Source organism: Pelmatolapia mariae, linkage group LG9 (assembly GCF_036321145.2).
Source record: "Pelmatolapia mariae isolate MD_Pm_ZW linkage group LG9, Pm_UMD_F_2, whole genome shotgun sequence".
NCBI lineage: Eukaryota > Metazoa > Chordata > Actinopteri > Cichliformes > Cichlidae > Pelmatolapia > Pelmatolapia mariae.
Window position 1 is genome coordinate 26,678,357 of NC_086235.1, and position 16,755 is coordinate 26,695,111.

At 39.8% G+C, this 16,755-nt stretch overlaps 2 protein-coding genes across 2 annotated transcripts; one reads left to right on the forward strand and one right to left on the reverse strand.

The window, feature by feature from the left end:
* Positions 1-28: 28 nt before the first annotated feature.
* Positions 29-4,833, forward strand: LOC134634176 (vascular cell adhesion protein 1-like). The gene is made up of 7 exons (XM_063483237.1): positions 29-115; positions 2,576-3,008; positions 3,350-3,655; positions 3,725-3,976; positions 4,074-4,164; positions 4,425-4,464; positions 4,594-4,833. The coding sequence occupies exons 1-7, from the start codon at positions 29-31 to the stop codon at positions 4,831-4,833; spliced, it is 1,449 nt and encodes a 482-aa protein (XP_063339307.1).
* A 1,079-nt stretch (positions 4,834-5,912) lies between these two features.
* On the reverse strand, positions 5,913-12,229 carry LOC134634314 (phosphoenolpyruvate carboxykinase [GTP], mitochondrial-like). Its single transcript, XM_063483449.1, has 10 exons — positions 12,033-12,229; positions 11,747-11,931; positions 10,795-10,865; positions 10,475-10,610; positions 10,176-10,363; positions 9,853-10,015; positions 9,558-9,773; positions 8,251-8,388; positions 7,563-7,658; positions 5,913-7,434 (listed from the first exon to the last, which is right to left on the reverse strand). The coding sequence occupies exons 1-10, from the start codon at positions 12,062-12,064 to the stop codon at positions 6,965-6,967; spliced, it is 1,695 nt and encodes a 564-aa protein (XP_063339519.1). The 5' UTR covers positions 12,065-12,229; the 3' UTR covers positions 5,913-6,964.
* Between the last annotated feature and the right edge of the window lie 4,526 nt (positions 12,230-16,755).

Consider the following 16,755-nt stretch of genomic DNA (forward strand, 5'->3'; position numbering starts at 1 on the left):
TCTTTCAAGTATGTAGTTCGACAGCCAAATGTGGTTGTTGTGGCCGAGCGGTCAAGGCGATGGACTAGAAATCCACTGGGGTCTCCCCGCACAGGTTCGACTCCTGTCGACAACGGTCAGCTGTTTTGCGGCAGTCCAGACGTTGATTTGAGAAGAAGCCACGCCCTGGAGATATTGAGGAAAAGTACCGAGTTCTTTAAATGGACTAACAATGAGATGGAGTTGTTGCTGCGAATAACCCAAAAGTACAAAGTTGCAAAAGCGAGTGAGAGTTAAAGAATTTGAAGAAAAGCTATCTGGAGCATATACAAACTGATATTAATCTTTAATAGGGCTGTCAAAATTGAGAGCAAACAAAACAGCTGCTGTTTAATGCCCTCCGCTATCTTAGTTTAATTGGTCACATGACTGCATCATATGACTAACATGCGTCATCGTTTTAGAAAGTGTCCGTTTTCGCTGTCCACAGTGCGACGCGAAAGCACGGTTTTGAAATGTATGCGTATTTCAGGGCGTTTTCAAAACGCTGCATTTTCCATCAGCGAAAACGCCGTCTCAGTGTGGACTGGAGGCCAAAACGGAGAGAAAACAATGCATTTTCAAACAAAAACACATTAGTCTGAACGTAGCCTCTGTGAGATGTTTCAGTTATGTCCTACTGGGAGGATATCCCAGGGTAGGCTCAGGGCATGACAGAGTGATTATTTCTTTTACCTGGCCTGGGAACACTTTGGTGTTGTATGGTTGTATGATTTTCAAATATTGATGATAAAATAAGAAATAGACATGAAACATGCATAATATTTACTTTTTAAGTTGACTAACATTGGAATCTGTGATGTGACTTAAAATTTCCTGATAGCAGATAAGATAGCAGAGTTAGGCTGTTCCTGCCCAACAACCTAACTGTGCTTATTGTGGCGTTACTCTGAAGTTTCTCGTGATACATGATTACTTTTGATGCTTTTTTTCAGAGGGAAAACTCCAGATATGATGAAAGAGAAATATATTATATAAATATATTTAGATGTCTGCTTTTGGCCAAGTGGCTCAACTGATAAATGATTCATTAAATAAAACAAGAAATGTTTAAACAAATTGAGGAAGCTGTTCAACAGGAAGCTGCCGACACAGTTTCCACAACCTGTGTGAGTACAGACAGCTTTCTGTAATAAAATTACTCAGTCACGTGGTCTGGCATTCTTTTTATTAGTACCTCTTATAATATTTGCATCAGTCATATTTGCTGTTGTGTTTGTTTGGTTTGAAATGAAAACTAAATGTCACATTGATGTCAAAGTAACATCAATATGGATGTCAGGGGCCGGCAGAACATCACACTGTAACAAGATGATCAGTGTTATTCACTTCACTGTAGCTGTGACTTCAGTATTACTGTTGTGTAGGTGCTGAACAGAAAACATTTCTGTATGATGTAAGGCTGCATCTTGCTTTAGCTTTGTGTTTATAAATTTTAAAAAAATGAATTGTACTATATATTTGTAAAGTTAAAATACTGATAAATATAACAGGCAAATAGGATAAAACCTGAAGGCCTGGATGAAAATGTGAAATTGAAAATGTAATCATTACTTTAATTATTTTATTTGCACCCTGATGACACTGAGCTGACTTCCTTATTCACAGGAAGGTTTGTCTGTTCCAAAAGGTTGATTCTATTTATCTGGACAGAACAGAATTAACCTTTTGGGATACTTATCTGGATGACTGAGCATGCATCCAGACAACTGTGTATTTTTACAGTATTGAGAGTGCAGGTCTGAAATCCAAGAGCAAAAACCAGGAGTTATATAAAAATGCAAAGAAGACATTTTTGTGAGCAAAGTACAAAAATCCAGATCAAAACAGGCAGGAGAAAAAAACAGTGGAAAGCTGAGACACAGTCTCTGGTGGAAACGAGCTGCTCTATGTGCAAAAATGTTAATGAGAGAATGAAGAACAGGTTAGTGTGTGAGTGGAGGTCAGGTCAGGTGAATCTAGAGGCAGGCAGGTGGGAGTGGCAGCATCTGAAGTGAGAGCAGAGTGCACGATGGGAACATAAAAAGCAGACTGACTGAATACAGAAAGGCAGAAAACCAAAAGCACCACAGGTCTGTTTGCTTTGACATTACAACATCTAAACAGAGAAGTGTTTCACTCGCTCTGTTTCTGCTGAAATCACACATTCAATTTTACTTTGTTGTCTCTCCTCTGTAGCAGTCTGATTATTTGGTAAGAAAACATTTTTTACATCTTACTAAATTTTTATATCACACACTTTTAATCTGATTTCAAATACATGTAAATTTTGTATTGCTCTATAAAACAATGCAAGTTCCTGATTTGATCAAACCTTTAAGTGATGTTATGTTTTTTATACAGGTGATGAGTTTTATGACAGTCCAGTCTGTGAACATCATGACAGACATCATGTTACTGAGTCTCCTCTTTATTCCAGCCGTCTCATTTCAGTCATTTACAGTCTGACAGATCAGTGCATATAGAGATACTTTACAAAGTCACACAGTTTATACTAAAGCTGTTGAGAAAGAAGAAACACGTCTGCTAAACTTAGTTTGTCATAATTATGTTTTTGCTCATGTGTATTTGTATCTTTTTTTCAGGCACTTTGGCTGCTTGTCCTCCAAAAACTCACCTGTTCATCACTGCACCACCAGAGATGGAAGCTCTGAGTGGATCTTGTTTACAAATCCCATGTAACTTTAGTGAAACTGGACCAGAAAAGTTTGACAGTACAAGATCTTTGTTTGGAGTGTGGATTAAAAATCATTCTAATATTTTCAACCATCCAAACAATGAGATCTTCAACAGCAGTGGGACAGTTAACATCTATCCAATGAAGATTACAGGAAACCTGACACAGAGAAACTGCACCACTCTGTTTTCCAACTTAACCACAACTTATACAAACACATACTACTTCAGAATTATGAACTGGCCGTTCAGAGCAACAGCTGTTTGTGATCCTCTTAAAATAACAGTTAAAGGTGAGAAAGTTTTATTTTCATTGTCTCGGTTTTCTGAAAACTAAACTGAGTAATCAGATGCAGCTTTGGGTTAATCAACAGAAAGAACTAAAAGTTGAATTATTACAGAATTCAGTCTGATTATTCTGTATTTATTATTATCCCAGAATGTCTGTACTACCCTGATGGTAACACAGAGAGAATAAAATACTACATCTTGTTTGCTGTTTGACAGTTTAAAAAACAGCAAACAACATTAATGATCAATTTTTTCTTTTCTAACAGAGTGAAAAATTATGATTTCTTTCTATTGTATTTCCTGTATTATCAGTGTGCAAATTGTGTTTAATGTTAAACCACAGATTCTCCTTGGAGGCCCAATATTACAATCCCAGGTGATCTGAAGGAGAAGGAGTCTGTCACTATAACCTGCTCAGCTCTCACTCCCTGTCCACACTCCCCTCCTCAACTCACCTGGAATCTCACACAAGACTCTCACAACAAAACAGAGGAAAACACAGATGGAAGCTTTACAACTAAAATCCAGCAGAACATCACTCTGTCAGACACACATGATGGAAAGAAGATCAACTGCTCTGCCAGATATCCTGTGAACCAAGGAAAAGACACCAAGACAGCAGAGACAGAAGAAACTCTCAGTGTTTCATGTAAGACAATCAGAGTTTGTTGTTGAACTGGATCCTATAGGACACCATGATTTATGTTTTTCTCTCCAGATGCTCCTAAAAACACCTCAGCATCCATCAGTCCATCAGGTTTGGTGTCAGCAGGCAGCTGGGTGAACCTGACCTGCTCCAGCAGAGCCAAACCTCCAGTCAGAAGCATCACCTGGTTCAAGAAGAGCAGAGATGGAGCTGTGAAAGTATCTGAAGGAGAGATTTACAGCTTCAATGTAACAGATGGAGGAGTTTATTACTGTGTGGCCACTAATGATCTGGGTAATCAGACATCAGCAGAGATTCATGCTGGTAAAGACAAACCACATCACCAATGTTTTACAGACACACCACACATTAAATCATATCTTTGATTACTGTTTAATATCATTCTTTTTTTTTCTATCAGGACAACAGAATAATGGTTCTTTACCACTGGGTCCACTTCTTGGAGGCATCCTTGGGTTTATCTTACTGATCTGTTTGGTTATCTTGGCTTGGTAAATATCACACATCAAAGCAAGAAACATGATCTGCTTTCCCATCAAGCTCAACTTTACTCACATATATATATATATATATATATATATATATATATATATATATATATATATATATATATATATATATATATATATATATATATACATATATATATATATATATATATATATATATATATATATACATATATATACATATATATTTATTTATTTATCCTAACGTTATCTCATATTTAACTGCCTCTCATGTCTTCCAGGTGCTTAAAGTCAAAACATCAAACACAACAACAGACTCAGGTAAGAAAAAAAAAACTAATTGTAGATTACCTGACTGTTCAGGTGATTATTTACAGTAGTACCTGCATCTGTGCAGCCTGCTTACCAGATTTATATGTCACAGAACTTTTTATTTGATTCGTTTTATAGACTGAAGAGCTGGTTGTCGAAGAGTCAACAAGTAAAACAGAAGAAGAGGAAGAAAACCTCCATTATGGAAAGATCAACTTCTCCACACTGGGATATGAAGTGCCCTCTGGCTCAATGCAGGACAGAGGACAGCAGCAGGATACGGTGTACGCACAGGTGAAAGTCAACAAGCCAGAAAACAGCTTAACACAGAGAGCTCATGGCCAAGAGGAACTTTATGCTAAAGTGAAGAAAAAATGAGAACTATCAGTTAACAACCTCTGAACAAAGAAAGAAACGTGAAGCCACAAGTTCACTGAAATAGAAGAAACTACTCTGTGCAGTCTGTTTTATGTCCATCCTTCTGTGCCATCTTTAGGCAGCCGTTTGCAGAGGATTTCCTATGTTCACATTAAATCCATGAGCAGAAGCTGCAGCAGTCAAGGAACTAGTTGACTGGGCCACACGAGTATTTCTCAAAAGGAGAAACTCAAAACCTCCTCATATTGTATGTGTTTGTGGTAGGACTTCATAATACAGCCCGTACCTTATTACCTAACCTGCTTTATTGCCTCCCGACATTTACTGAATTTCACGTGTAATTTTTTACCAACTAAAAGTACTTCCCGGTAGATACAGCAGAGCAAGGGAAGTAACAGGAGGTTATAAAGGAAGAAAAATATTATTTAGGAATAAGAACCTTTAGGGTATCTTACTGGAATGGACAAGCTTCCTCTTATTACATTGTAATGACACAGTATTATCGGAGGTGTAGTCTGCATCAGATGTGTTTGCAGGTGGAGATGGCTTCTAAAGCGAGGAGCTTTGAAGTGCTAAAAGCACGTACCTCAGACCTGACAAGGCTGGAGCCTAAAGGGCCTGACTCATAAAATATATGAAAAAACAGCAAATATAAAGACTTGTTACCAGTAACATGGTGTTTTCATAGCTGAATCCTAGTTCTGATACTACTTTCTACGTTTGTTGCTCTGAATATTTTGCCTGTTATTTTTAGCTCTTCAGTGTGTAACTGAACTGTCAGTTGTAAAGAGTTCTTTGCTGTTTAGCATTCAGTTCAGTCCTGTTGAAAAGATGATGTTAACTTTTGTGGTAAGTACTTTTATCACGTCTGAAGTGTATGCATCCAGCGTTGTTCATGCTGATCACAGTTCAGTGACCAAACTCATGTGGTTTTGTCACTTACGTTATCACACTAATGTATCTGTGTTGACATTGTGAGTGTGAAATACTCTGCATGTAATATTTGTCAACATTTTTTAAGTATTAGACTTATGTACTGTGGGGGGGAAAAAATACACCAGCCATTGTGTCTGCCTTGGAAGAGGTTTATTCATTGCACTGTAATAAAATCCTCGGTGTACAACTTCTACAAATACCTGATAATCTCAGTCACTTGAATTGGTCCAACGTTTCACGTACTGCACGTAAACGTCGCTTGAAATCATAAATCATGCAGCTTAATCACAAATGTTTCTGAAGTGGTGAGCTGAATAATGCATAGTGATCTTTGGCCTCAGTGAAAACCCGCTAAACTTTTCACTTTTGAACAGTTAATGCATTTTTAAGGTTTTTTTTTTTTCATTTGAACATCAAAATGACATTTCAATGAGACCTGGACAATGTATGTGTACTTAGTGTATTTAACACCATCCCCGCCAATGATTCAGTGTTTTCAAATCATGTATAAAACAAAATCCTTTCTTCTGATGTGTACACGTGTATACATATATATTCATATACATATAGACGTGTTTCTATAACAAAACTATTATGGGATGTCTTGAATGATTAGTGATTCATGAGTCAGTCCTGGAAGGGATGTTAAGTGTTAAAAAGTGGTGATAAAAATAATCCTTTAAAATGTTATTTTAATGAATTAAAAATGTTCTGACTGCATCTTCTTTCTAAAAAAAAAAAAAATCTTTGGGCTTCAGCCTGTAAACATTAGCAGCCTGAACTCATTATTGTTAAAACTCTTAAAAGGCACCGTTGGTTGCACTCCAGTATAATGTTCCACCTACCAACCCAGCAGCAGCCTCAAGTGTTATAGCAACAGTGTGAAATGATGTCCAAAAACAGAAGGTGTTGTACTGATAATCTCACATCTCAATTCTCTTTGCAAAGGGACAGGCAGGAGTCACTGACTGCGTTTTCATACACAGGGAAAGTTTGATATTCACATTATTGCTGGTTTTATGACTGAATCCTCTACATAAGATTCATTCTACCCATTTTTTGTTTATTTATTTATTTATAAATTTCTGTGTATGTAAACTCAGTCACTAGTTCTGATTACACCTTCATGATGTGAATTCTGCTTCCTGAGTACCTCCCTCCCTGCTTCTTTGTTTACTTTCTGTCAGGAGGCTTTTTAATTGTGTACTCTATCCTCCAATGCCTTGAGCTCAGCCTCCACCTGCGCTGGCAGGTCAGCGCCAACCTGCTGAGTAAAGTAGGCTTTCAATTCCTGGGTCTCCTTCTGCCAGAAAGGCTTGGGCACGTCGAACAGTGCGCCCATATCCACCTTGCTGCCCAGACCTTTAGTGTCGATGGCGCCATCTTGTGGCACCCAGCCGATAATGCTCTTTTTGGCTGCCTCGTCCTCTCTCTCTCTGCCGCAGCGTTTGAAGATCCACTCTAGCACGCGGGCGTTCTCACCGAAGCCAGGCCACAGGAAGGCACCGGTTGCCGGGTCCTTTCTGAACCAGTTGACGTGGAAGATCTTGGGCAGCTGAGTGGGGGCCTTACGGCTCTGCATGCTCAGCCAGTGAGCGAGGTAGTCTCCAAAGTTGTAGCCGAAGAACGGCCGCATGGCGAAGGGGTCGTGCATGATCACCTTGCCTGGAGGGAAAATGAAAAAGCAGCTTCCTCATTATTTCATTATATGAAAAACAGCAAAGGTAAAGAGGACAGCTCTGGAGAGTTTCACAGAACTTCTGCATCTCAGAAACATGTGTGAGGATCCGTACCTTTATGCTCAGCAGCTGCTGTGGCCTCGGACCTCATTGCAGCTCCAATAAATACTCCGTGCTGCCAGTTGAAAGACTCGTAGACCAATGGGACTCCTGACAACATCAACATCATGTGATCACATTCAGTGCAAGCCTACTTTCTGCTACAAGTTATACTGCGCTCCAACTATTTATTTATTTTAACTTTATGCTGTTGTAATAAACTCAAAAGAGAAAATACAAGGATCGTACTTCATGTACAACAAACTGCAATCAATGCTTGATGATTTCAAACACTCCTGTGATTGTGAGTTCTATCTTGTGTCTCTACTAAAACAGTGACTCCCAACCTTTAAGTCAATGTACCGACACAGGCCAGACCATGTACCCGCTTTAATTTACCAATAAGTGTAAACCAGTAAAATACAGAGCCACCTTAATTTACATACAGCATCTTCAGTCTGTATGTACCCCATGTATCTCCCCATGTACCTCCAACAAAACAGACAGGAGTGTAATATATAATACATCTATGATTTCTCAAAAAAACATTTCATTTCAGTAAAGCTGAAGATGTTTTTGATGAACATCCAGACTGCACTGTTTCAATTTAAATGTGTTGTGGGTGTTTTTGTGTGGATGAACAGCCAAAATCTGATAATATGAATCCACCAGGGTACAACATGTATTTAAACTTGGCACCAACCTTCTGGCCTCCTCCCACCAAAGATGATGGCATCAATGGGGACACCCTCCTCACTCTCCCACTGGGGGTCAATGATGGGACACTGAGCCGCTGGTGCACAGAAACGGGAGTTGGGGTGGGCGCAGGGTGTTGAGCTTCCTGTGTACAAAGAAGAAAAACTGGTTTTTGTTTGTTTGTTTGTTTGTTTGTTTTTAACAGCTCATGTTTTTAATGTCATGGTTAATGGTTAACTGCGTCTACTCTTGACTCTCACAGTACTCTTGACCTCCCAAAGTCAAGAGAAGGGCAACCCCCAGAAAAAACAGAAAATCTCATGGGGACACCCAATTATAAATCTTCCCTCTCAAACAAAGAGAGCCATGCATTTCCTTGAAAACTGCATTAAAAACTCAAACAGAACACGTGTTGTTGCATAGTCATATGCAAAGTAATATAACACCAATATGCGATCCACCTGCAACTGATTATTTAGGTCAGAGTAATATCGCAAACTAGCCGCCTCCTATTACCAGTTTGAATTCACATTTTTTATAAATGTGTCATTCTACAGATTTGTGAGTAATTTCAAACTGAATTTCTGAGAGGCTGATGTTGTCCAAGATAATGCTGGATAAAACCTCCCACCCACTCCATGGCATGCTGGCTAATCACAGAAGCACATTCAGTGACAGACCGAGATTACTAAAATGCACCACTGAACGACACAGGAAATCTCCCCGTACAACTCCAATACTTACACCCTTTTGCACATGCTCTATGGTAAAAAAACAAATTACAACGTTTCACAGATTAGAGTTAAATATCAATCATATAAATTTAACCTCTGTAATATTCTTGATATTTATAATTGAGCAATTTGTATATATATATATATATATATATATATATATATATATATATATATATATATATATATATATATATATATATATATATATATATATATATATATATATATATATATATATATATATATATATACACACACACACACATACATTGTGCTATTTTTTAAATTTGTAAACATTGTAGTGAATTGTATTATTTAATTAGTTTAGTCTGTTACTGTTACTTTCTTGGAGTAACTGTAACCCACATAATTATCTTAGGGATTATTAAAGTATTTTGAATCTGAATGTCAGTTAATACTGCGGCCCACCTGCAGTACCTTTGCAGACCACCAGGGGGCCCCGGGAATCACTACTTTAACCCAGTTCTAAATTTGTGACTTTGCTTTGGTTTACCAGCAGATGGTGCTGTATACACTTTGACTGTTAAATACACTGATACACAACAACTGATGTCACCTTGTTTCCAGGTTTTGCCATGCCAATCTGTGAGCGCCATGTCAGCAGGAGGGGGGTCGAGTCCTTCCCACCACACCCCCCCATCGCTGCTTTCACCAACATTGGTGAACACAGTATTTTTAGCAATAGTAGCCATGGCGTAGGGGTTGGTCTTGTTGGAGGTGCCCGGGGCCACGCCAAAGAACCCGTTCTCTGGGTTGATAGCTCTCAGTTTACCTACAGAAAGATTAGAGGGGTTTTTTAGTAACTACAGATTATTTTTGGATTAATAAAATGAAGTGAGCACTTCACTCACCTCGGCTGTCAAACTTCATCCAGGCAATGTCGTCGCCTACACACTCAACCTTCCAGCCTGGTAGAGCTGGTTTCATCATGGCCAAGTTGGTTTTACCACAAGCGCTGGGGAAGGCAGCTGCGATGTATCGCTTCACACCCTGAGGACTGGTGATTCCTAGGATCTGAAGAGAGAAGAAAGAGGGAAATACTAATATTAGCAAGAATATAACTCCACATTTTTAATAAATGTGGAAGGTGTAGGCTTGTAGTGTTAATGTTTTTAATTAAAATAAACCCTCTTTAATTCAGACTCAAGTCATAATCATTACATAGGATTCTAACCAGCATGTGCTCAGCCAGCCAGCCTTCATCTTTGGCGATGCGGGAGGCGATGCGCAGGGCAAAGCACTTTTTCCCAAGGAGAGAGTTCCCTCCATAGCCACTGCCGAAGGAGAGGATCTGCCTGGTGTCGGGCAGGTGGGATATCAGCACCTTTTCTGGGTTGCAGGGCCATGAGTTCACCAGAGGAGCTGGAAGTAAAAAGGAGGGAAAAAATAAAAGGCAGGAAAATGTATAAAATGTTGCAAAAACTGATACAAATTAAAAAAATAAAACTCGATTCTGGCTCTTGGAATCTGCACCTTTGAGAGGTAAAGGTCGCCCCACGGAGTGCTGACAGCGGACAAACTCCACTCCCTCAGCCAGTTTATTGAGAACAGGAGTGCCCATACGCGTCATGATACCCATACTGGCCACAACATATGGAGAGTCCGTCACCTTGAAGAAAAAATAAACTGATTATTACACTGACCTATAACTTAGGAAACCCAGTGATTTAAAAAAAAAAAAAAAACACAAAATAAATTACAGCAATTCACTGGAAGAAAGCAGCACAGCAGGCTCACATGTTTACTGCATGTTTTTGCTGAGTATGAACTAGTGAGAGAACAATAGCTTTTACCTGGACACCATATTTGGTCAGAGCTGAGCCTACGGGACCCATGCTGAAGGGGATCACATACATAGTCCGACCTACAGTGAGGACACAGATTAAAAACAACACATTGATGCAGTTGTTTTTAGCTGCTGTAGCAAACAAGCTTCAGATCTAAAAGCTGAAGGTCAAGTAGATCAAGCAGCAGCACCGATATAGTTAAAGGTTGTAAACACATTTTCCTTGAGATAATAATTAATAATTGTGAGCTATGCAGACTGCATGTCTAATATGATCAATAAGGTATACTTTTCTATACCACAAAGAAAAGTTGTTACACTGGTCAAGAATCCAAGCACACACTAGCTGAAAGAGACAACATGTTTTTAGTGACCTGCAGGTGTTTAAAGTAGCCCCTCCCCTCATAAATACTTATGGGTCAGCTGCAGGTTAGGGTGAGCAAGCAACCACACACCACTATAAAGACTAAAAAGCCCTAAAAAATAAATAAATATATATGGATCACAGATGTTTGCCTATTACCTCACAGAATAATGACTGTTTCTCGAAGCTCAGCTAAACCTTGAGGTTAACGTGTGTACCTAAAAGCAGGATTTATAACACTGCAACAAACGTGGAAGCTAATCCTGTTCTAACAGGCAACAAACTCAACAGTGACAAGAAAAAAAAAATCCAAAGCAGGCCTCACAGTATTTCTTTTTTTTTCTTTTTTTTTTAAACACCTCAGCTTATTTAAAGTTCCTGATTTTAAGTTTCTTTTAAACTCCTTCCTGTTTTTTAAAAACATTTTTCAAACTATTCTTAAAACATTTTATTATCATTAAAATTAAAATATCCCTTTTTAAATAGAATCCCTCAATGAGGTGAACGTGACAGTCAATTAAAACAGAGGAAAGGTGAAAATGCTCGGTCTCCTGGCAACAATGAACAAACATTTGACTTCCGTCCAATTACGTACCGGCCATGCTGCCAGGGAAACGCTCCTCTCTGGCTTTCTGCCAGTCAGACTCATTCATCCAGTTACCCAGCTGGCTTTTCACCCCTGCAGCAGGGATGGGGATCGTGTCTCTCTGCTTCTTGGTCACTATCACAGTCTTGCTCTCCACTCGGGCCACATCTTTTGGGTCTGTACGTGCCAACCAACTGCCAAATAAAACGTTTATTATTGAAAGCTGTCACAGCATGTTTCCAAATAACCACGTTAGGGGATTGCTTTGTTTGTTATGCTGTTCCATTATCTTTACCAGTTCTCATATTTGGGAAGCTTCTTGACCATGCCATCCCTCTCCAGACCTGCCAGGATGTTGGCCGTCTCTTCCGGCGTCCCAGTCACCACGTGTACATTGGTAGGCTTACACTCCTCCACAGCCCCCTTCACAAAGTCGGCCACTGCGGGTGGCAGCGAGGCGATCGAGGCCAGAGATCGAACCCCGACGCTCGCCCCGACACCACCCTTCCTGAAAGAGAAGGACAATTTAAAATCACTCTACTGGCGACTAGAAGAAAAATCCAACAACACAGATTAAACACAACTCCAACCTGAAGAGATCAGAACTTCTTTAACAATAGTATTTGTTGGACTGGAATCCAATGTTTTTTCTTTTGTCATACGAAGCAAAAAATAAATAACTGACTGAGCTTAGAGCAGTGAATTTGCCAGGGGACCAGAGGAGGAATTTGGATGCAACTCTGTGCAGAGACAACTGAGAGACATATCTATAAAGCAATCAAACGTCTTCCTTCTTTCATTCTTTAGAGTAAATTCCTGAAGACCTGCCACAAGAGACTAATACAAGGCGAGTCTCCTCATGTATTCTAGCTATTCATCCATTTTCTTCCGCTTATCCAATTCATGGTCCAGGGGATGGGGGCGAACTACAGTGGTCCCTCGCTATATCGCGGTTGACCTTTCACAGCCTCGCTGTTTCACTGAATTTTTTTTACAATTGCATGCTTTTTTTTCTTTTTTTTTTTTTTTTAACAGCGCATTGTGTTCTGTATCCTGATTGGCTGTAGACCATTGTCAATAGATCTCCGTGTCCGTGTCTCCTGTACAGTACAGAATGCGTTCAGCTTGTCAAATTTACATAAATCTTCGATCGCTAGCAGTGTGACTCTGAAGTGCTGTACTGTATGTTTATATGTTTTCTCCCAAACAAACACAACAATGTCGACGAAACATTTTGCACCGTCAAAGGCGCCTGCAGTAGCACCCAAAAGGCAGAGGAAGACGCTAACCATCGCACAAAAAGTTGGACTTCTGGACATGCTAAAGGAAGGTAGAAGTTAGCGTATGTTTCGGACCATAAGGCACACCGGATTATGAGGCGCACTGAGCGAAACAAAACAGTCAGATATTTCAAACTTTACTCAACTCATTCTTCTTCCTTCCTCTACTTAATTTCCCCTAAGGATCAATAAAGTATTCTGATTCTGATTCCGTACCATTGATTCATTAATGCTGAATTCTCTCGCAGCTGCTCTATTCCCATATTCTGGACCCGAAAACAATGTTTGATCTTTGGTTTCATTCTATAATACTGGACTTTTTTTTCCTACGAAGGTTTGAACTTTGAGAGTGTTCAAACAAGAGAGAAACGTGTGAAAATGTTCATAACTGTCTGAGAAAAGTGTATGAAGTGTGTAGTGAGGGGTTTTACAGCCTTAAAACATTTATAATAATTGTAAAAAATAAAGTTGGCTACTTCGTGGATTTCCCCCATAACGTGGGTTATTTTTGGAACGTAACTCCCGCCATAAATGAGGGACCGCTGTATTCCAGATGTTACAGGGAGTAAGATAGATGACGTGTCCAGGGTGTACCCCATTTATCACAGGGCTAATACAAAGAGACAAACAACCGTTCACGTTCACATTCACACCGATGGCCAATGTAGAATGAACAGTTAACCCAAACTCCTGTCTTTGGACTGAGATGTGGGGAGAACATGCAAAAGCCTGGATTTTTTTCCCAGGGCCTTCTTGTTATGACACAATTGTGCCACAATACCACAGTGCCCTCCCAATCTAGATGTACCAAATGCTGCAGTGCATTGTAAATGTACAGACAGATGTCCTTGTTGTTTGATGTTTGACAGTAATACTGAAGTGTGTGGTGCTCTTTGTCTGTTGGCAGCATTTTTAAGTATTTATTGTTGTTTCTGGTCTTCAGTCACTCCATACAGCCCCCTCATAAACAACTTGTTTTTTTGTTTTTGTTTTTATGTATGAACTTTAGTAGCTTCATGTATGACATTTTTCCAAGATGTAAACCTTCAAAGGACACAGGATGGTTTCAAATGTGACACTTGAGAAAAAGCGAGTTAAAAAGTGTCAAAGTTTAATCCACCTTATTGTACTTAGAGTGCCACAGACAAGCTAAAACACCTTTTAAAGCCTCAAAGTATCACTTTGCGGCAGCAGTGATAATGAGGTGTCTTTGTTGTTGTTATTAGAGAAACCTAAAAGCCTCAAGCTGACCTTTCCACATATGCCGAGAGGTCTGTGGGTGGGTGCAGGGCCCTCTGTTTGTTAGCAGCTTGGTATTCACAAACATAAGCCACTGGGAGTCATCATGTATGCAGTAACAACACAAGCCTGTGGGTCTCTGCATGTGTGTCCCTTGCCTGTCTCTGACAAAAGGACATACAATGCATGTGCTTTGTGTCTGTGGACACTATGGCTGAACCCCATGACCTCTTTAGAAAAAAGTGAAATTCATGTTCTTTATGGTCACATGAGAGGCTCGGAGGAACCCGGAGGTTCTGTTTTTTTTTTTTTAAAGGAGCAGCTAATAACTGCCAAAACAAATCACACACATCCACTTTGTTTCAAAGATCAATACATGCAGTCAGCTGCAGACACGTGGCTCCAATTGGCAGCACTTGGTGGTTCATTATACATACATCATGTACACACACACACGCACGCACACGTGTGCTCGCTTTCACTGATGCATGCACACATACACGTTAGTCTGGTCTGAATGTACAAAGGGTGTGAGCAGCAGGCACAACAAGCAGTTCATGATGAGCAAGGCATCACATGACCCAGCAGTGTGAAGGCACAGAGCTGAGGAGCAAGAACTAATGTCACACTCAAGGCCAACTTTAAAGCAGCTTTCAGACACAGTGCGTTAGGTTTGTAGCAGACTTTTTCAACTGAATGTACATTTTCTTACCAGTAAACTGTACTTCACGCCCACAGTTTGGAGCAGCTGCAGCTCATTTGGTGTATTTGAGAAAGACACTAAACCTGTTTCTTGATGAGATAATCATCTACAAACAACACTATCTGTGTCTGCAGCTTTTGGCTGATTGGCTGTCGTTTTATTGGGCAACAAGGCTATGGCTCTACAGCAACAGTAACAGACAACTATTATTTGACCTTTGACCCAAAAATGACGACACTTTGTTTAGGCTTATCTGTGACTTCCGATAAACTGGTCCCTTTGGTCAGCTCTGCAGACTTTTAGACCCTTTACCACCTCCACTGTAAATCAATTACCTATGCTCCCAAACATCACCATTGTCACACTGCTGATGCCGATAATTAACAAGGGTGGTGCTGAATATTATCTCCAGTGTGACTGAGATTAGGATGATCTGGATTGAATTTGAAGTGAATTAAACACGAGCAAATGTTTTAACTGTTCATTTTCTTGCTAAGGAACTCATGGGAACTGAGAGAAGAGATTAGCAGATTTGCTTTACTTTGTCTGCAACAGAGACACTGTAATCTTTTTATATATTTTTAGAAATCCTGTAAAGACTTTGATGACTTATCCAACTTTCCTTGCAGTCAACCATCTGATTATGCCACGTCTTTGCCTCCTGCCCCCCCCCCCCCCAATTCATGATATGGAATGCCGCTTGGTACATTGTTGCATAGATTTATCCAGACATAAGCCATCAAGAGAACAACTATTCAGCAGGACCTGCTCTAATGTTTAAGGATTAATATTTTTCCGACCAAACACTTTCAAAGAACTCATCACTCAGCTCTGTTATTGATTATCCTACATGAACAACTTGTCCCCCTAACACACCTCCAAGCAAGTAAGCCAATCCTCACACACCACAGGCCGACACGCCTACAGTCCACCTTCGAAGCCCTGACAGATCCTGGTCAAAGGCCTCTTTAAGGAGGAGTCTAATCGTCAAGCAAAGACAAGCCAGCACATCACTTGAAGGAGCATGCACACATGCTGCATGCATTAGTACTCCTCCTACTGTGGTGAATACACAGTAAAATACTCTGGGACATTCAGTGATGCCTCCGGGCATGAGCAATCTCTCAAGTGGAAATACAAACAAAATCCACAGGTCACTGAGTCACTAATTCACCCACTCTCTAACATGCATCCATGATGGCAAAATAAAAGCGCAAACACACATACACGATGTCACTGAGTGCTCACTTTGAGTCCTGTGTGATGTTGGCTTATCACAAATCCTGGAGGGGTAAAAGCAGCAAAGATTAGATAGCAAATTATCCTGATGTGTTCCTTCGGTCATAAAGACATGAAACTCTATTTGTGTCATGAGTGCCAGCAAATAACTTCATTATCCAGTATCAAATGTCAGGTCAAACGAGATTTTTCAGCAGGTAACAGAACAGCTGTCAAACAGGAAGAGTCACAGTAAGGTGAAACTGTTTCCAGGAACTCCTTAAAACAGCTTGTGAATATGTAAATCTGTTACAATAAATGAAGACTGCTACAGTGTCTCAACTCTTACTTCAAAATGGTCTATCTTTTTTAGTTTTCATACAAAAAATTGTCATAATGAATTCAGTTTTCATGCTTAGTGTCATTTTCTTTTCAAAATAAAAGCATCGAAAATACAGTGAAGGGGTGACTGTTGCCCGCGCGTTTATCGTAACTTAAACAGCAAGAAAAACACTTTTAAAACAAAAGAAGTTAGAATAAAGCAGACACACATTTAAATCGCGAAAACACTAGAAAGC